General features: G+C 41.8%; 2 protein-coding genes across 2 annotated transcripts; one reads left to right on the forward strand and one right to left on the reverse strand.

The window, feature by feature from the left end:
* The first annotated feature begins 264 nt into the window (after window positions 1-264).
* Window positions 265-8,594, forward strand: fam83fb (family with sequence similarity 83 member Fb). The gene is made up of 5 exons (XM_076082966.1): window positions 265-1,024; window positions 4,978-5,145; window positions 5,707-5,828; window positions 6,500-7,197; window positions 7,880-8,594. The coding sequence occupies exons 1-5, from the start codon at window positions 515-517 to the stop codon at window positions 7,921-7,923; spliced, it is 1,542 nt and encodes a 513-aa protein (XP_075939081.1). The 5' UTR covers window positions 265-514; the 3' UTR covers window positions 7,924-8,594.
* Window positions 8,595-9,426: 832 nt separating this feature from the next.
* Window positions 9,427-20,647, reverse strand: cyth4b (cytohesin 4b). Its single transcript, XM_076082967.1, has 13 exons — window positions 20,513-20,647; window positions 18,509-18,591; window positions 18,291-18,355; window positions 16,788-16,854; window positions 15,254-15,372; window positions 14,887-14,967; window positions 13,643-13,755; window positions 13,243-13,391; window positions 12,130-12,241; window positions 11,677-11,753; window positions 11,049-11,120; window positions 10,753-10,907; window positions 9,427-10,398 (listed from the first exon to the last, which is right to left on the reverse strand). Exons 1-13 carry the CDS (start codon window positions 20,529-20,531, stop codon window positions 10,317-10,319), a joined length of 1,194 nt encoding a protein of 397 aa, XP_075939082.1. The 5' UTR covers window positions 20,532-20,647; the 3' UTR covers window positions 9,427-10,316.
* Between the last annotated feature and the right edge of the window lie 992 nt (window positions 20,648-21,639).

Below are 21,639 nucleotides of genomic sequence, written 5' to 3' on the forward strand. Positions count from 1 at the left end.
GTCTACATATGAAGTTCATGTTTGCTCAACGTATTACCAGGGTTGGTCTTTAACTGACAGTTCCCCGGAAGGAAAAGAGAAACCTCTTCAGCAGCCCGACATGTCTGTACAGCACCAGCCAGGAACTAATGCTGCGTTCAAGTTACATCTGGAAGTTGGTCATTCTGCCGACAAAACCCCCAAAATCCAGTTTCTTTAAAAGATGAATTAATTTTATATTTGAATGGTGAGGTTTTGGAACAGATGTCAAACAACAACATTATGATGTTGTTCTACATTTTACACTTTGACAGTCTGGGTGTGTTGTCTTTATTCTATTGCTATTTATTCCCTTTGCTCTTGAAGGCAGCATGGCTTTATTTCCACGAGCCCCACCTCTCTCCCACCCGGACGGACAGGTAAGAAAACTTTCCCAGCTTTATTTTTGTTTCTCTATCTGGCGTCACACACACACACACACACACGCACACTCACACTCAGCGGGTGTTCAGAGTGGGTAACCGCCGCCACAGCCATGGCCGAGTCCCAGCTCAAGTGCATGGAGGACGGCCACATCGGAGTCAAAGTCCCGGAGTCCAAACCGGAGTTTTACTACAGCGAGGAGCAGCGCGCGGCCGTCGAGGAGCTGCTCAAGAACGGCGACGGCGCCTTCAAAACGCGCCTGAAAGAGGACAACATGAAAGACTTTCTATCGGCCAGAGAAGTCAAGCTGGTGGTGAGCACCTTCAAAACGTACGACGTGCATGATGATGATGATGACAGCAGCAGCAGCGGCAAAGCAAAGCCGTCCGGGTCGGAGGCGGAACCGGGGGGAGCCGCCGGCGGCACCGACGCGGATTCGGGGGTCCACTCCACCTACTGGCCCCAGATGTCGGAGACCGAGGTGCCGCCGCTGGACATCGGCTGGCCCGGCGGGGGGTTCTTCAGAGGGGTCACCCGGGTGTCCGTGCACACGCACCCGCCCAAAGAGAACGGACCTCACATCAAGGAGGTGGTGCGGCGACTCATCCAGGAGGCCAGTAAGGTGAATACATGACATTATAGATATAATAATGACATTATAAACATAATAATGACATTATAGATATAATAATGACATTATAAATATAATAATGACATTTTTTTTAAATATTAGAGTTATAAAGACATAATTACAGAGGCTGTGAGGATACAGTGCAACCTTTCAAACCTACACATTTGAGTCTATTATTTGCAGAAATAAGAATGATAAAGAGCTGCAACTATAAGTGAAGTTATAAACAACTAACTTGCAAATATTCACATTTGAGAAGCTGGAACCACCGACTTTATGTTCTATCTTCTCAAAGAAAAGAGATTATTTTCTCATGCAGGAGAACATAGGCGGGGTGGATGGATGTTTGAGTGGTAAATACCTCCACACACACACACACACACACACACACACACACACACACACACAGTAAGTGAAGTGGGTCTGTGTGTTTGAGTTGCCCATTGCAATGTTTGCTCATAGACTGCCGGAGCTCTGCTGAGTCATCTGTTCCGCCTGCTCCCAGTAACACCCTGCCTCTTCTGGGTCACTCTCAAGTGTTGTTTTATTACGTAACTCATCTGTGGATTTCCATTTAACTTTCTTCAGAAGTCCCCTTTCTGTCTTTCCTCCCAACCCTTCTTTGGTTTTCTGTTTCTTGCTCGTGTTATTCTTCTTCTTCTCTTCCTGGTTTCAAACCTTCCGTACAGAAGCATCGCAGGGGGCGAAACAAAGACGGCTCTTTTCCCTGGTTGTGAGCTTTAATACAAATTAAAAACGGTAATCTACAGTAATCTCACTCCACACATCTGTGCCTCCTGGTTGTGTTGGGCCTACAGCAGGTATACGTTGCTGTTGTAATAAAGCAGCTGTGTGTGTACTAAACTTCATGTTATACTGTACCAAAGTCTGTCTGTGTTTGTGGGTGGAGTCAGACAAAGAGAGAGAAATAAAACCTCAGCTCGGTTTGCATCTGTGGAATGAAACAAACTGCTTTGTTGTCACTTATCAGAAAGGCAGAGAGTTATTCTTAGAATCACACGCACACACACGCACACACACACACACACAGGAGATAACACAAGTTGAGCAACCAGTTCACCGACATATTGAATGCGTTGTCATTGGTTGTAGTTGTGCTTTGTTTGCACTCACACGTCTCAGCTCGTGTCTCCGTTGTTACCCTCACTTGTCCGATCGGCATGTTCTTCCTCAGCGACACTCTTGAGTGGAAACAAACGGCCTCTTCTGCTCCACAGAACAACATTTGTTGCAAATTTTAAAAGAGACATTTTGTTTCCATGACTCAGCGTTTTAAACAGTGGAAGGAGTCGAGTGACACGTTTCCTAAAACCTTCATCCTCTGCTTCAACACGTCTGAAAGGACGCTCCTTGAATCTTTAATCCTGCACATCTGTCATATCTGATTATTGGAACACACATTTTATCATCAGCTACTTCAATAATAAAATGGGCAGCTTGTTCTGAATTTCTTTTTAACCCGTTTTTGTTCGTGTTAGACTCTCTGACATTCTGGCACCCTCCTCAGGACAAAAGGGAACTCACACAAGACTTCTCCAAACCTGACGAGCAGTTAACTTTCAGACCGACGGCACCTGTGTGCCGAGGACAGCGTAGCGTCCACAGTTCGGTACAATGCTCCTGATCTGAGGGCAAACACTGACGGGTTTACTGAAATTTAAAAAAAGAAGAGAAACATTTCTCTTTAGCTTCGTCGTGTCAGAATCTGGTTTATTGCCAACTAGGTTTACACATAAAAAAGGAATGTGCTTTGATTTATAACATAAACATAGTAAGAGAAAATTAAAGTTAAAAGAAGGTGTTGCAACAATCAAGAAACAAAAGAAAATGACAAAGTATGGAAACATAATTAAAAATACATGCAATACATCTGAATGAAAATGAAAGTTGTAGTTGTAGTTTTGAGCCAATTGGTCCGAGGAATGTGCAAAAGTTTACAGGAAGTCTAAAATGAATATGCAAAGCACAGATGACTCATGGAAGTTTTCAAACTTGGTGAAAGAAGGCAAAAGAAAAGGTCGAAGATCTGACACTAGTACGTCACAGCACTGCACACACAGTGTTGATTGTCCTCCGCTGTGACACTAAGCTGAATAGAAACAAGAAGAATTATTGTATCCAACGTTGCTCCAGATGCATCAAATCTTTGGGTTGATTTGGAACAAGCAACACCACCGGTAAGGATAATAACAAAATGATCAGATTAGTATTTTCGTTATTCCATCCAACACTTTTATATTGTTTGGCGTAATGAACGTTTCAGCCTCTAGGGGCAGTCATCTCAGTAAGAAGTAAACTCTTGTTTAAACGTTAGCTTGTAGTCAACCTCAAACTTTCCGTGGTCGACTTTAAACTTTACGTAATCAACCTTTATCCTGACATTCTTTAATTAATGATGCAGGATTCACACAATATCAACACATATTGCACACATGGACACAGTGGTTTTAAACGGATGCATTCCCTATAATGACTTCTGTTTTTCAGCATTTAGTTTTTAACAAGTTGCAGTTAATTGCAGGAAAAGTCAACGTACATCTGTTTGGTTTTGCTTAAATACACGATACCGGCTCAGCACAGCAAAGTGCAAACCTCTACTGTTCCAGCACTGTGACGGAGGAGAAAGCAAGAGCTGCGTGGAAACATTTCTGAAGACAGAGTGAAGTCTGATCTCTTGTTGTAAATCAGTGTATGGTCTGTCAGCCTGACTGGAGCACAGCAGAGGGATACTACAGCGGCTCCTTCATCCGCTTATAAGCCTCTTTCATGTGGAAGTGCTTCGGTTGGACAGATTACTTTCACCTGCTGCTTTCTTTGTTCGCCGTCTAATAAGACGCTGACATTCAGGCTTTCTAGTGTTAATGTGTTTTCATTCCTGACACAATATCATTTAAAACAAACTGACCCAAAGGCAAAGTATATTAATCTACATACAAGTGTAATTCCCACGTTATTGTAGCAGATATTATTGTGGCTTTCCCCAGATCATGGTGGTGTTTGCTCTGATGTGCACTGTCAGGTGAGAGACCTCATATAGACAGGTCTGTGTGTGTGTGTGTGTGTGTGTGTGTGTGTGTGTGTGTGTGTCTTTCCAAATTACATCCAATCAGTTGAAGTCACCTCAGGTGGACTCCATTCAAGCTGTAGAAACACTAAAGATGATCAAGATTCACGCCTGAGCAACATTTCAACCATCAAAGCAAATGTTGATGTTACGCTTCATTTTGTTCCTTTTTAACAAATTTCAAAACATTCTCTGAAATCCTGTTTTCACTTTCTTGAGGTATGTAGTGACGATTAATCAGGGAACAAATTATGCAGCAAAACAAATTAATTCTCAATACTGAGAAGTGAATTATTTCTGAATGCATTGAATATGATAATAATAATAATCTTTATTTATACAGCACATTTCATACAGACTATGTAGCTCAAAGTGCTCTGCATTAAAAATATGTAAAAACAAAACCTTCCTTTTAAATCAATGAAATTGGTCAGAAGAAAGCATGCATTTAGCACCTACATTTAAAGTGTAATTTAAAAGTTTCAACAGATGAATAAAAACATTTAATGACAACAATAATTAAATAAATATCAAACGTTTAGACATAAAACTTTAAATACATAAAAGATCGTTTGAAAGACAGATGTGGGACTCTGTGAGACGCACATAAAGTGCTGTTAAAAAATAAACTATTGGCGAGATAGATATGTTTTTAAATGTTGTTGAAAGGGGCTCTAATGTTTTTGGGCTGTTCTGTTCCACAGTTTGGGAGCATGAATGAAAAAAGCTGCTTCTCCAATTGTTCTTTTTCGAGGGGTTTTAAGGAACAGCAGTGGATCTGAGGGTTCTTGGAGGAACAAAGAGTAACATATGAATATGAATTTTAAAATACTTTGAAACTATTCCTGTCCTCCTGCAGGTGATAGCGATCGTGATGGACATGCTCACAGACGTCCAGATCCTGCAGGACCTGATGGACGCGTCCTGTCGGCGCTCCGTGCCCGTTTACATCTTGTTGGATCACAGCGGTGTTCCGCACTTCCTGGATATCTGCTCCAGGATGCAGATCGGCTCACAGCACCTTCGGGTAAGATGGTACTTTTACATAAGAGATGAATTTAGCAAAGACAGGTGGCAAGAGGACAACCACATGTTCAAGTATTGATTATTGTTTGTTTTGATACATGTACCCAGGGCCGCCATACGTAGAATGATATGATCACTTTCACAACGCGTAGCATAGCATTTCAACCACAAAGTCGTTACCTGTGCAAAACCCTCTGAGGTCAGACAGAAGAATGTCGCTAAAGCTCTAAACTAATGATTAGTCTGGTAACCAAAGCCACGTGAATCTGGAAAGATAACTGATATGAATATCCAAACCATACCAGACTAATGTTGTTGTGGATGAAGTGAAGAGTATCAGTAGACTGAGACAATAACATGCACACTCCAGTGAAGTTATGAATCCAGCAAACATCATCGCCTCAAACATTAACTGGCCACTGAACGGTTGTGGTGCAGTGAACTTTTTAGGGGAGGGGTCCTGACACTTGTCATATTCAACATGTAACCTATCTAGTATTGGTACAATGATGACACTGCTGGCTGTCCTTTCCTGTCTGACTGTGACCCTCTGTGGCTGCAGAACTTCCGAACCAGGACGCTTGAGGGGACTGGCTTCGGTTTGTCCTTCGGCAGACTGCCTGGTTCACTCTGCAATAAGTACATGCTGGTAGACGGGGACAAAGTCGTGTTTGGCTCGTACAGGTGAGGTCTGACTGTCAGTGTATGTCTTTTTAACTGACCATTTCATACAGCACCTGTTTCCACTACTTGGTAATAGAATGTGTGTTTGTGTTGCATGCGTCGTACATTTCTTATCACGTGTAGCCAGGGTTGATAATCTTGAGAAACTAGCAAAGAGTGGGCTAGATTTATTTTAAATGTTGCCAACTCTTTCCCAATGAAAGTAGCACTAGTTACAAAAGTCAGTAAATCCAGCAAGACAAGTTTACTAATCGTGAACGCTGACGGTCCCTTCAGGCCTCCCTCCAAAGCCACTTCCCCCCCAAAATTCTGATTATGAAGACAAACAACGAACATGGCTATTGTTGTACTCACAGCTGTCAAGATAGCAGCTTCCAGTGACCAGTCATTTCATTTCATTTGGGTCAAATGAAATGACTGGACGTTTAAAAGATGTTGCTGGTGTTTAGCTGCTACACTCTCTTAATTTAGCGTGTTAGCATGCTAACATTTGTCTTGACAAAGCACAGTTGAGGCTTGGCACTCTCATCATCAGCATGCCTTAGTGTTTGACGCTTGCTTGTTGCACTTGTTATGTGTTTTTCATATAATGACTTTGTTGTAAATGTAATGGACCAATGAGGACACACGGGATCTAAAGATCTAACTTGTTCAGCTTGTCTCCGTCCCAGTTTCTCATGGTGTACGTCTCGTATGGACCGGAACATGATCACTGTGATGACGGGGCAGGTGGTTGACTTCTTTGACCGCGACTTCCGTGAGCTTTACGCCGTCTCGGAGAAGCTGGACCTCTACAAGGAGTTCCACGTCAGCCCACCGGCTGCCAACGTGGCAATACGCTCCAAAGTGGGGACCATACGCCCACCTCTACCGGCGACCACATCCCGCTTCCAGGTTAGCCTAGGGGATTCACGGAAAGCTGACATCCAGGTGCCTGCGCACAAATACTACAACCCCAAATACTCACTGGTGTTTGGGGACACCCCACGTCCAACGGAGCCGGGACCCACGGGAGGGTCGGCTCTGGCTGAGGTTGCTGAGGAGATGGACCCAGGAGAGCCACGAGTGGCCACCAGTGAGGTGGACCGGATGAGTCCGCTGCCCAACAAAGTCACGCAGGACAAGAAGGGGCGAGCCGGGTGGAGGCAGACATTTTCCAGGAGGAAACTGTCCAGTAAGGAAATTTTGGACAACCTTGGGACGGGCAGTGTGCAGCCTTCACCAGGAGAGACCAATAGGACGGATGAGAACGAGGACAACTTTGAGGTTATCGTGAAATCTCCACCCAAAAGGAGGACTATAAAGCTACCTAAACTGGGCCAGAGGACACACTCTGAGCAAACGATCAACACAGCACAGGAAAATGAGGGTAAGTCAGGAATAAAGTGCTCCAGAATAAACAAACTAATCCAGTGGTTCACAACCACAATCAGACAATTAGCAGGATAGAAAGGGAGAACATTGCATTTTTATCTTTAATGTAGAAAGAAATACTCCTTAGCTCGGTCATAATCTATATACATTTACAACAGTGGGTCACAAGTTGTCTTTTCCTCTCATATGTCTACAATTCTGGATCGTTATCGGCGAGTACACGAGTCTATGCACCGATCCAATATCACGTTATCATATCATTTATCAGATTTACACTACTTAGGAAAAACAACATGTCGCTCGCCAGTGATCCGGACATCCTGCCCGATCGGTACCTTTACATGTACAACCCTCAACAGAGATGGGATGGAAGCGAGACGGCTCACTCGTTAGCGACTTCCATCATCATCTCCGGAAAAAGACGATCGATGCGTCCAAAATTTTACCCATCTCTGCTGAGAGTTGCACATGCTCAGTACCTTATCAGGAAGGTGCTAGCGGAGGTACTTGGTATCGAGGAGGACAACGTGGTATCAGAACTTCTTCTATATAATATAATATAGTGGTAACATGCCTAGAGACATCCTCTATGGATCCTGACTCATGAATTCCTCACAATTATCTCGTTTATCTCAGCGATCTTTCTAATAATGTCACTGTTGTTGTTTTTCTCAAAGGTGTTCAGGGTCGTCGTCAAGCAAAACAATGCAGCGTGTCCTGAGGTGAACTACAGAGCGGACTACATTCATAAAGAGGATTACAAAGTGACTTCCGTTACACTCACCTCTCACTGTGCAATGTTGCACGTACTCTGTCCGGCGCCTTACAGGAAGACCAAATGAATGCACAGTTCTTGCTGCACTGACTCGTGCAGTTTTCCTGTTTGGTGCACGATTTAAAGTGGAAGTCAATAATCAATATGCTCAGGGATACATGTTGCCCTGGTGGGGTGCAGAGAGGGTTAATGAGATAGTCGCTGAATGTTGGTTAAACTTGGGTTTTTATTTCTGCAAACAGAGGAGGTGTTCAGGGACAAGGGCATTTAAAGGAAGCCTTTATCTGAGGTCAAGTCCAGACCAGCAGGGCAATGATCAAAGATGGGTCAGACCCTCTCTGAGAAACCTAAAGCAGGACATCGTGAGGCCTTGATTTCTCTTCTGTCTCTGTCTGACTCTCCTACCATACAAAACCAAACCAAAGGAAGGTTTTACAATGATCTATCTAGTGATGAGGTACTGTGGGCCTTTATATGTGTGCAATACTGTTCTGTATTCTTTGTTGTCAATTATCTGTGAAATAATATTGCACAGTGTTTATTTCAATGTGCTTTTGCCATACTTTGAAGTCGTGGGATCTCTTCTACAGTGTGTTCAATAAATGGTTAAGATTGTCCATCAATTGTAGTCTGAAAACAAACCTAATCATTTATTTTCATTGAAATTCTAACTGTTTTTCATTTATTTTGAATTCATGTCATTTCAAACACGAGGCATCACTTTGGAGATGGCTCCACCTGGTGGTGAGACCCAGTAATGCAACATTTCAGATGGAAAAGTGATGATTGCGCTGCAAAAACCTACCGCTAGCTGCCACCCCTGCCTCTCTTCTCTGGGCGTGTGCTCACAGCTCAGACCTCAGAGAGGAACTGCAGACCTGATAGGAACTCAGGGCTGAGTTGAGGGGGGGGGGGGGGGGGGGGGGGGGGTGAGGGGGGGGGGGGGATGTGGTGCAACACTAAAACAGGAAGTCAGAGCTGCAGTAGGAAGAGGCGTTGACTCGTTTTTAGACTAGTTTTAGTGACACACAGCAGGCATGAAGATATATTTCCTGTGAGAATCGCATCTTAATGTTCATCCTAAAGCAGAACAGTTGCTGAATGATTAAACAAATGAAACCATGAAGTTTACAATAAATACATCGTTATTGTCAGGTGAATATATATATATATATATATATAGTTGTTATGACTTGTTTTATTAGCAATTGATAGATTTTTTTCAATAAAGTCTGGACCCGCCTCACACTGAAATATAATCATTTAATGCTGTTGATACAAACCAGATGTCTAAAACATGTTACCTGTGTAACCAAATTCAGGTTTTAATCATCTAAAACATATATGATGTCAAGGACAATATGTTTACGCTACATGATAATTGATCAAATGAAGAAGGCCAGAGGACGCGGTTCATAACGTGTTAGTGCAGTAAAAATGATAAAACGATTTTTATTAATTTACATTTTATTTTATTTTGTTTCTGAACCACAAAGGTGGTTTAGATGTTTCACCCTTAAAGAAGCACATCAGCATTCAAACACACACACGCACTGTACATATGAGAAAAAACGAGGTGTGGTCGGATGGTTTCAGAAAGCGTTCACCCAGAAACACAGCTGTCAATTTGCTCTTTAAACCGAAAACAGGATCCAGTCTCTCACGTCAACAAGCTGTAGAATACTTTTCATCAATTAAGTCAAGAGAACGTAACAAACTGACACAATAAAAGGTATAGCTAAAACATTTCTTTCATATAATACACTGTACAAATTGCAATAAAATCAAAAGAGTGGTTTTATGTGAGTAAATATATCTGTATTTACAAAATGAAGCATGGGCAACCGCCCTCAAATGACACCTAACCGGAACAGTAGCGTATGATGTAGAGCTCTCTTTTCACGCCTTTTTACTGCCTTTAAGCCTTATGACATGTGTTAGGAAGCTCAGAAACATCTTCCCTTTTTGTAGCGTACAGTAGCTCTGCTGGGGCGTCACATGCTTAATTTGTCTTCCTGATCCTGGAAACTAAATCTTGTGGAGCAGGCAGATATCAACCGAAAATCAAGTTCTCGTTGCAGAAGATATATCAACAAATTATTGTGGCTTGTTGCGCTGAAAGTGTGAGCAGCAAAAATGAGTCAACGTTTTCACCCTTGACACTGTTTAGCTCAGCCTGTAAAAAGAGAAGTGGAAAGAGAAGTCTCTTTTAGCCTAGACGACCACCGTCAGTGTCTGGCCTCCAGTGTCCTCGCTCACTTGTATTGCAGGGTGTTTAATACAACTTAAGCACCACTGTGGTGCACTATTTTAAATGTCCATAGGGGGCGCCAGACCACTCAGTCCTGAGGAGCTTGGTTTATCACCTTCTTCTTACGGACCGACACCAAGTCGTAGAACGGATCCTTGGTGATACTCGCTCTGTTGGAAGTAAAGAGCACCATTATACAGAGGCGAATGCAGCTTTATTAGTGCGTGTGTGTGTGTGTGGGCTCATAATACTGTCTTCATGAGGACCGATTGCATTGTTAGGACGTTGTGAGGACGTTTTGCCTCACCACAAAAACTAAATATAGGTTGATCTACTGGAGAGTTACTCTTTAAGGTTAGATGTAAAAATGTTTAGGAAAATAACTTATGTAATAGCGGACGTCACAAGTATAGTAATACAAACAAACAGGACTATGGGGACACTTGCATGTGTTGTTACACAATATATTCGAATGTTCCTGTGCAATGCTGCTATTTGTGTATAAAATGTGTTTGTGGTCTGACCTGATGGCCTCGATCCAGGAGTCTCTCTCCTCTGCGCCGGCAGCACAGATGGTGTATGACTGGTGCTTCCCCTCCACCACTCTGCCGTCCGTCTCTGTTTTACACGCCTTGATCTTCTGCCCTCGGCTGTTGGGGTTGTACAGCTCCAGACAGTACTAGACGACACCAGATATATGCGACGATTACTCTATGAATCCAAAATCTATTGATCTGATTTAAGCGTTACATCCACAGGACGGTCCACTCTTCAATACGATACAACAAGCTTGTAAACGTGTCAGCTGACAATATCGTACCGGTTTGCGGGGATATGGCACTTCTCTCACACACAGGTTCTCCAGAGGGATGATTCCTCGGGGCTCTTTATCCTGCAGACAGATTAAAATGAGACGGACTGGGTCAGATGATGGATCCATCAGCAGGGTACAAAGGCGGGTAAAATTTCTGAGCAGTTTCCAGCTCACCATCTGATCACCGGAACGACCTTTTCTATGCTGTGTCCAAAGATCTTGGTGTCTTTATGTGGCATTTTGAAGGGATATTTGATAATTTTTATCAATTCTCAAAGGGGGGGAAACATTTTCAAATGTAGCACTAAATCTGTGTATAAATGGTATCAACACAACAATTGGTGCATCATCTTTTGAGACATAATAGGTTATGGGAATGGCCATCATATAATTCCACAATAATGTTCTAAGCTCTTTCACAATCTATTTTAAACAATTATTAATGATTTTATAATTCATGATTTATGTCGAGCACAACTTGGCACACACTGTTTAGCTGCAGCTTTTAGATGATGTATCCCACTTCTATGTGGCATCGACTGTTGACTAAAGATACTCTGCCCCCCCTAAAAGACAAAATTGTGTCTATGGTAAAGAGGGGTGGAGTGGATGAGATTTAGTGTGGGAGCCTTACAGTAGTGAACTCAAAGTAGTAGAGGCAGTTGTCAGTCAGAATGAACCATCGCCTCTTCCACGTCTTCACCCGACCTCCTGAAATACAGAGAACGCACAAAATAAAGACATTTGTAAGCAGTTATTTGTTGTGCTGTCAGTTGTCAGTGGAAACTGAGGAGAGTTTGTGTAACTTTACAACAAGCTGACCAAAAGGTCACCTCTTTGAAGTCAACCTTCTGCAACACCAGTGGTTTGCTTGCAAACACACGAGGGTGTACTCCATTATTGTGTCATTGTCTGACTGCTTCCTCTGTACTTTCCTGTTCTTAGTCTTATGTTGCAGCTTAGTTAGATTTAATGTAGCATAGCAACACAGAGCACATTTAAACCTACTCATGTGTCATAGAGATTTTGATGATTAGCTATTTAATAATACCCAAATTACTCATAATTAGTCATACAGATATTTTACCAAGTTTGAGGAGCCAGCCTTCTCTGTCAGGGTTGAAGAAGGTGTGAGTCAGATCATTCCCATCATCCTCTGGGATTTTGAAAGGCTCGTTGCGAATGCTGTCATACAGTTTCTGAGAAGATATAAGATAAATAGGTAGAAAAAAGAAAACATGAATATTTGCTACCATTTAACGTCTTGTACCATACGATGAACATAAATTGGGAGCTAAAGCCTGAACACCAATCAGAGGAAATCACAAAAGCACAAACACAAGTGTGTGTGTGTTTTAGTTATGAGTGACAATGACTCAGTTGTTCTTTCGTGAGAGTGGGACATTCACACATATTTAATGTCACACCAGCCCACCGTCTGGGACTCTGTTAAATGTTTCCTTCTGCCGACGAATGTTCGTTGTGACTGATCTGCAGGTGGAAAATTGGGCCTGAGAACGACCTGAACGTGGTCAAGTATGTAAGTTTCTGTTACAGATGATGTGGTGATTGTGAGATAGTGGTATTATTATTTTACATTTAAATTTTTATATGAGGCTCTGACCTCCCACAAAGAGTATGGCATGTCTTTCGTTGTTACGTCTCGTTGTTACGTCTCATTGTTACGTCTCGTTGTTACGTCTCATTGTTACGTCTCGCTACGTCTCGTTGTTACGTCTCGTTGTTACGTCTCGTTGTTACGTCTCGTTGTTACGTCTCGTTGTTACGTCTCGTTGTTACGTCTCGTTACGGCATGTTACTACGTTACTACGTTACAGTATATTGATACGTTGTTACGTTACTTTTGTTTCTTTAACCTAACTTATCATTTAACCACATTGTGCGTTTCTGCAAGCGTGATACGAGACTGATATGAAACACATTTTTGGTTAAAAAATCTCAAAATTCAACGTATCGATTCGGTTTGCAGAAACGCACAATGCCAACATTTTTTCTATAAAGTAGGTGTGTATAAGACATGTGTGCATCCGACTTTTGTTTGAAACAGACTTGAAAAATTGTGAACCTATCCTTTAAATACATTGGGCCTTGTATCATGTATTGGACTGAGTCCTCTAATGCCTGAAGGAAAACAAATACGTGTCCAATTTTCTTCCTGTGATTGGCCAGAGGTTCTCACCGATAGCAGGTCGTTGGGTAGATCCTCTCCGTTGTTGATGCCTCTGTTCATGGAGATGAAACGCTCCAGAGTGGTCTTGTCCTTCACATTGGGGTTGTGGAGGCTGGTGTTGAGCATGATGATGGCAAAGGACAGGATGTAGCACGTGTCTGGTGTTACAGAGGAGGACGTACACACACAAAGAATTAAAGACAGCAACATAATGTTCATCATGTAGAAGTCATGTAGTTTACATTAATACAGAATCAGTAAAGAGAGACAAAAAAAGTCAGTGAAAGTCAGAGAGGCAAACAGAGATGTGGCCATTTAAACACATCCCCACACACAAACACATGTTTTCACAAACACACATATGCAGCCCAGAGAGGAAGTGGACAGATGCATATTTAGCAAAGCTCACCGGTCGACTGGAAGACATGAGTGTTGCAGTCACAGTAGCGCGTGGCGAAAGCCTCCATCATGCGGTCGATCTTCTGGGCTTCACCGGGCAGACGGAAACTCCACAGGAACTGTCTGTCACAGAAACACCAGAATAACATAAACCTCTGCATGTAACGTATATACATGTTTCATATATTTAGGTTTGTGAACTGAGTGCGTGAGCATTGGCGGCAGTTTCCAAAGTGACGAGTACGACAGATTGTTAGCATGACTTACTGTGATAATGCTAACATTTACTCACATACATACAAACACACAGAAAGTGTTGTCATTAATTCTCCACGTTAGATAGCAGTAATGGTTACAGACTCTCATTCCTCGTCTTTCCAGTCAGGTAACGCAATAACGTTCAGGAGGAAAAGATCAAGGTTTGGGTTTAAATAAGTGTGTTTGTAACATTAATAAAGTAACGTACAAAAGTTAAAATTAGCCAACTTTGACTTTTTGTTTCACATGGGACATGAACATCTGTCTCCTGAGTGAAAGTCCTGTGTTTGTTTGATCCACCCTCCTCCCTAAGTGCACTTTCTAAGTGCCTGTTCATCACAGTCAGCTGTAAACCACGGATATGTTGAATGATGACGCATTCACTCAGATATAAACTGCTACGTGGTATAATAATTGAGGGTTGATGGTCGTGGAGGTGGTGGATGGGTCAAAGAAACAGGACTTTCACTCAGAAGACCTGAGTGTCTTGTCCTGTGTGATACTAACAGTCAATGTTATTGTTACTACTTAATGCTGCATGAGATAGTCTGCTTGTGACGGTTATTATTTAATCTGTTGTTACACAAACCGTGATCTTTTTTTCTAAACTGAACCGAGGAGTTTTTTTGTTCCTAAACCTAACCCATCGTTTCACAACGTTAGCCTCGTGGCATTGTGCGTTTCTGCAAGCGTGATACCAGGCTGATATGAAACGTATTTATGAAACATATTTTTGGTTCAGACACATCGATATTCAACGTCAAGTGCCAACACTTTCTTCAGACTGGGTTGGCAATGTTTCAGACTCCACACCACCAGTTTGTGATGCAGGCTTTGTGTTTGTACTGTACTCACTCACTCACTGACGAGTAAACCCTTTTCTATTATCAAGCACTGCTTCGCTCTTGTTCCCTCTTTCTTAACATTTAAGTTATTCCATTGAGGCTCTGTGTGTCAGCGTAGATGAGACGGGAATGAAGATGAGAGGGATCTGACCTGAGGGCTTGGACCAGGTTGAGGTCGGAGAACTCGTGCAGCTCCACAAAGGCCTTCAGGGTCTGGAGGTGGAGTTCCTCCCTGTGGGACAGAGGAGGGGGGGAGGGCATACACATGAACAGAGGAAGGTATTCACTTGTTCTGTTGGAACCGGTCCTCAAAGCTCTTCCACTTCTCTTTCTTCATCTCTCTCTCATTAATTCTTTGCTTTTCTTTCGTCCCATCATCAATCTCTTCCTTCTTCTTTATCTACCTTTTCATTTTCTTTCTACCTTTCAGTGTCCTCCCTCCCTCCCTCCTCCTTTTTACGTTCTTCCTACTTGCTACTCTTCGCCATTGTCCTTATCATCCTCCTCCTCTTCCTCACCTTTCTCCAAGAAATTCTCCAATGGCTGTTTTGTTGAGTCCCTCCTCCTTGTAGAGGAACTCAGCGATGGACTGAGCACCTCCTTCCAGCAGCTTATTCCCCACCAGGTAGTTCATGCCCTGCAGGCCAATACACACACACACACACACACACACACACACACACACACACACACACACACACACATGTTAGTTTACTGGAGGTTTATATTCCTACTTCCACGTTATCTTCTGTTTTGTTGAATTGCACATACGGCTAAACTTGCACAGATAATTAACACGTTTAAATTATGACATAGTGCTTAAACACACACACACACACACACACACACACACACACACACACACACACAGTGCCTACTGGCTTGGTGGTTAAATGTGTTGAGTTTCATAATGAGCTCATCTCCGGTTGGTACGACCGTGCAAACTCGCAGCTTCTGTAATCCTAATTCCTTAAAACCATTTTCTCTTCCTCTTTCTCCTCCATCACAGCGTTCGGAGAGGAAAAGGATGAGTAAAAATACATTTGTTATAGAAATCAAAAAAATAAAAACAAGACAAGGATGATCTCTAAAAGAAGCCGACTCAGAGTTTGCAGCCCTGATCTCCAGACTCTGAATGCAAAGACTCCTTTGTGGAAGAATCTGGACTCACAACAAGGACCGGTGCAATATGTATCTGTAATTATGTAGATTATGTACAATATGTATCTGTAATTATGTAGATTATGTACAATATGTATCTCAATGTATCCACTGTGTGACAATCTGTGCAATATAAACAACCGTTCAGTCCGATTATATCTTATTTTAGTTGTTTTTTATGTTGTTTTGTTTTTTAATTTATTATACCTTTACCGTGTGATTCGTTATTTATTATACTTATTCTGTTTTTATATGTTTACTTATGTCTCTTGTTTGTTCGTTTGCAAATTCCCCGCTGTGGGATGAATAAAGGATCTTATCTAGTTTTATCTCATCTCATCTCATCCTAAAGGCCCTCGGGGTGTGAGCAGGGACACGGGGCAATCGGGGATCTGATAAATAACTTGGGGCGATGCCTCTCAGGGCTTTCTACATAATCAATAATATCTGAAGAATAAATTGTAAAAGCATCAGGGAGCCAGAGTCAGGAGGCCAGGATCTGTGACATGGGCTCAAGCTTTTTATGCTCTATGAGGTTGTGATTGTCTCCTGAAGATTGAGATCCAGATTATTGAACTAAAATCTAAAAACAAACCATACGAGCACAGAAGCAGAATGTAACAGAAGGAAACCAGAGATGAAAGCGTTTTATTTCGCTGAAATCTTAAAATAGGAATTCAAGCTTCACGTGAAGTCTTTTACTTTGTATTTGTTTGTTTGAGGTGCTGCTGAACAAACCACAGAAAGTGTCGTGTGGACCTGCATCACGCTCACTGCAGCTCCGCTGTGGTGCAGTGAGAGGAAGTCCTCAGAGACGATAAAGCTCAACACAAGAATAGCAAGAAGTCATTTTTCACCGAGCGCGAGACGTTCACACACTCCTGAGCTCACCTTTTTGGGGTCCATGTTGAATTTCTTCTTCCCGTTTGAGAACTGTTTGCTCTTCTCGGGGGTCTTGCTGCAGAGAAAGCAACACAAAAGCAACAACCATCATAAGTAGTGACTCATTGTAATCAAAGACTGCTTCACGTTTCTATTCTATGAAGCAGTTCTGTCAGACGGCCAATTCTCCTCAAAAGTAAATGATTTGTAAGCAGAAGTCTTGAGATGGTTGAACTGTAGTGAGAAGCTACACATTACATTCACTAGCGGTCATGTTAGTCATTTAGTTACTTATTTACCACCAGCCTCGGCCAAACAACGTCCGTTCTCCGTTCTATATCTTACGTCTGTATTAAAAGTTACATAATACTGAGGAGTTCTGTCCAAAGGCTTCGTAAAATAGTTCGATAGAGATCATTTTCATTTCAATCGTTGAATAGCAACAACATCACATGACTGGTATCAATCAAAATACTTGGTTTTGAGGTAATTCTACATAATCTATATTTTGACAGTATGGAGATATACAAACATTTCACTGTTGATATGAGAATCATAACGATCCATTAGTTTAAACTAAAAATAATCTTCACTTTTCGGTTTGTGAAGTGGGTGATGCTAATGTTAGACGTCAGGGAAAGTACACCACCATCTATATATATAGCTTATCAGCAGTAATAAATGTATTATTATCTAACTGGCTGACATGTTACAATAACAACTAGCACTATTAGCTTGCTGTAGTATGTTTACAGATCAAAATGGTTCGAGAGGCAAGATTTTAACACAATATTAGTTGAGGTGCTCAAATGTAGCCGTACAGTCACAGATATATATATAAAATACTTATTTGCTTTCTTGATGAGCGTTAGACGAGAATACCGATATCACCGATGCACTTGTGTTTCATTTTGTGTGGAGGGGATTTGATTGGACAAGCTTAAAGGTGGTGTTGGTGTTGGATGGCGTTTAGAGTTACAGTCACTATAAAGCATGAGCGCGCCATCGCTGGCTGAATGTTCAAAAAGAGACGATTAGAACGAAGACTGATCTGAAAGTCAAGTACCTCTCAGGAGAAACACTCCAGGTGAAGAGCTTAGAAGATAATAATGAATAGAAATCACCATGAAACTTCCCCGGTTAATATTTAACATCAAGACAATTAATTGTTGTATTACAAGTTTTCTGAAATGTTATGATTAAATATGCAAATGAGGCAATATGTCATGGCAACTTTTGGTGGATTCAGGAGAAATCTACAGACGTAAACAGACAAAGTAGCAAAATAAACGTTTTATTTCCTCTCGTCTGAAAGAAGACAATATGGAAGTTAAATAGACCGAACTCTCTAAATCCTCTGAGTACATGGAGGTGGGTGAAAGTTGTTGTACAGCAACTGAAACTGAAACATGCGTGACATTGAAAAGTTAAGTAGGAGCATTAAGTGGGAGTTCTATAAACAGAAAGGTTGCTGTGGGGATTCCCCCCCCCCCCCCCCGGAGTAAAACTCACTTTTCCTCTCCAGACTCAAAGCTGAGTACATCCGCCATGATGGTGTCTATCTCCATCTTTAACTTCTGCACAGGATGAAAGAAAAGGCTTTAATATTTGTCTCCTCAATATTAGGAGGAGGACACCTTCCCCAGTGATTTTTACATTAAACATTATTTAGGAAACATATATTTTCTGTGTGTGTGTGTGTGTGTGTGTGTGTGTGTGTGTGTGTGTACCTGGATATCATCCAGAAGGGCTTTCTTATACGTCTTGATGCTCTCGATCTCCATCTTCTCGTCTGCTGTAAAATCTGAGGAAACTGTACAAAAAATAGGAACGAATCCGTCAAACAGGATCTCAGGGACTCAGATTTCCGGCCACACAACTTCCGTCACATCAGGACACTCAGTTAAAACGATGACGTAATCTACTTTGATGGTTTAATCATCTATTGAAAGCTTTTCTGCAGATGTCGGCAGGTCTGTGGAAACACACTGGAGCTCTGTCTGCAGCGGTGACGTTCTAGTCACGTGTCTTTAGTTTGGTGCTCTTTGTAAAGCAGAGGAAATGTTAACGCCATGCATGAGTCAGCTTCACTCTGTCACTTCACAGATCACTTCACGGGTATAATCATTTGAATAAATCCACACACACACACACACACATGTATATTTCATATATCAACCACAGCACTACAAAGAGAGACTTCTCTGGAAGAGGCGTGAGACAGGTGGTGTGGTCGCCGCTAAATATAACCACGGATACATTTCTCGGGAAAAGGACGCGAGAATGCAAATAAATATTCAAACAAAGCTAACAGGCTCTGTGGAGGAACTACTTCCTAAAATACAAAGATTGCTCAGTGAACTCTACTTGAGGTGATGTAATGCATCCATCACTTGGAGGTTTGGAATTTGGAGGTTTTTCCCTTCAAAACTTATATTTTCCTCTCAGATTTCAAACTTTCCCATTTTGAAATTGATCTTAGAACAATTTTCTGTCTTTATTTGTATTTATGTGTTCATTTGCTACCATTTGTTTTCACGGTAGTTGTATGAGAATAGTACTTAAATATACTTTAAATAGTTTATACATGAACTCTATTGAGTTTCTCTCGATTGGCTTGAACACCGTCACACGCGAGCAGGTCTGACCCTCGTGGTCGGATGATGCATTTGTTTCCTGCTGGACCGGAGCAGGTGAGGCTGCAAGTAACATTCTTACAACTCTCTCTTCACTACTTTATTTTGAAGACAATCAGCTGTTGCATGTAGAAAAGCAGTTCAGAGGCCGATTTGACCTTCAGCGAGCAGAGAGCGCTTCCCACAAAAACAAGACAAAAACAGAAGTCGTATAAATGTCACTTCTCGTCAGCGTCGAAGATTTCACAGTCAACACAACAGAGTGTGTTTCACGTTAGTTTCACGCAGGCTGAGACACCAGCATGTGAGTAAAAGATGGCTCCCTCAGTGAGAAACAACTCTTCTTAGGATGTAAAGTTAACAGAAAGGTAGCACTTCCTGCAGAGATCTGTTTGACGTTCGTCATCTGTCCGCAGCACTTCCACTTCCCCGCCCTTCCTCTGCACACCTTGTGCAACAACGCTGACGTCCAACCCTTCATTTACGTCACTTAGATTTTATTCTTAAAGCTTTGAGCTTCATTCTTATAAAGTAACTGTGCAGATACAGTAAATATCTTCACGCTTTAGAGGCGGAGAGTTTAGACGTCCAACTAAAGAGAGCAACTTCTGTGTTTGTGTTGCTGTCAGCGGTGTGGACGTCCTGTGAGCTCTGAGTGTGGCCGTCTCTTCCCCATCTCAGCTGTCCGCCATGTGCATTGTGTCAGACTGTGACAACTGTGCACCATCAACACAAGAAAGACTCAAATTCATTCTGAATATAATTCTGTTCCACGGCTGTTTGTAAACTGGTAACGTAACTTATTTAAGATAAAACTTTCACAGTTGTTTTGTCCACTCTGTGTCGAGAGCCCCAGTGTGTTGATGAGCACAACTTAGGGCTCAAAGATGAAGTTCATTGTCCAGTTAAAGACAGGCTCGTTAAATACCTCGTAACACATTAATAACACAGTTCATAATGTCATGAATCAAATCCTTACGCCTCAGCTTCAACCTTATCAATAAAGTTGTTTTAGACTTATGAGGAAAAAATATGAAATATGAAATATGAAATATGAGAACCAGCAATAAAAACAGAGGAGAGTGAAACAGGTCTTACCCATTTGACAATCAGTCATTTATATCCGAGAAGATTAATCAAGAATTGTCAATATCAAAGCAGTTAAAGCGTGACGACCACCCCGACACACAGAGCAGTAACGCTTGAATGAAGCAGATGCTCTTTTTAAACCCCACCTCTCCATCACAACACCACACAGACAGAGGGGCAAGTAGAGCAGGCCTTCAAAATAAAACCCCTCCAAGGCTTACACACTCCTTCATTAAACATGACAGACCTCTACAACATGGTCAGGACTGATTATGTTGACCTGTAATGAATAAAAAATGAAACTGTAGGTTGAACGAAGACGTTGACAAAAGAGGAAGCAGCTTTCCACCATAAAACAACAACAATAACACAGTTTTGTAATCTGCTTTTTGAATATTACATTTTGTGACGGAGAAATTTGGTTGGACGATGAAACTCAATTGCACAAAGACCGACCAGGAAGTGCGTTTAGAAAGAAGCTCGTCACAAGGCTTATTGTTATTGTGACAGAAATATATTCGTCACTTGATGCTTTAACGGATGAGACTTTTATTTTGAAAATGATATCCCACTCCTTCTTGTGTCATTGTGTTGTTGTAACTCGGACTTGTGACAGTAACATCTGAAAACCTGTGTTCGGACTCAGCATCCCTGTTCTGTGTTACAGATGCTGCTGCAGACGATCCGCAGAAATATTAAATTATGAACACAACCGCACTAAAGATTAGGAATATTACAAAACGTATAAGTAATACGCAAAGGTGAATATTTCTAACTGCTCCTCTGCTCAGAGTTCTGAGCGTGAAAATCATTAAGAAAAATGATGCTGAAGTGTCATCTAGTGGTGAGAAAGGGAGGTCACAGATATCAATATTTATATGACCATGAGTGTGGAGATGTGCTGTGTTTCTCATTTTCTATCACTTTACAAACTACAATCAAACTTCACTTAAAGTCTGAACTAGTCTACAAATGTGTGTTACAGTAGCAGGCGTACCATTAGTAGTAGTAGTAGCAGTAGTAGCAGTAGTAGTAGTAGTAGTAGTAATAGTATAGTATTAGTAGTAGTAGTATTTGTGTGATACTTCACGTTACAAATTAAACTTATTCCACTTTAACCAAATAGTTTGTGTGTG

This window comes from Anarhichas minor, unplaced genomic scaffold (genome assembly GCF_050575085.1).
Source record: "Anarhichas minor isolate MPS153535 unplaced genomic scaffold, ASM5057508v1 ptg000114l, whole genome shotgun sequence".
Lineage (NCBI taxonomy): Eukaryota > Metazoa > Chordata > Actinopteri > Perciformes > Anarhichadidae > Anarhichas > Anarhichas minor.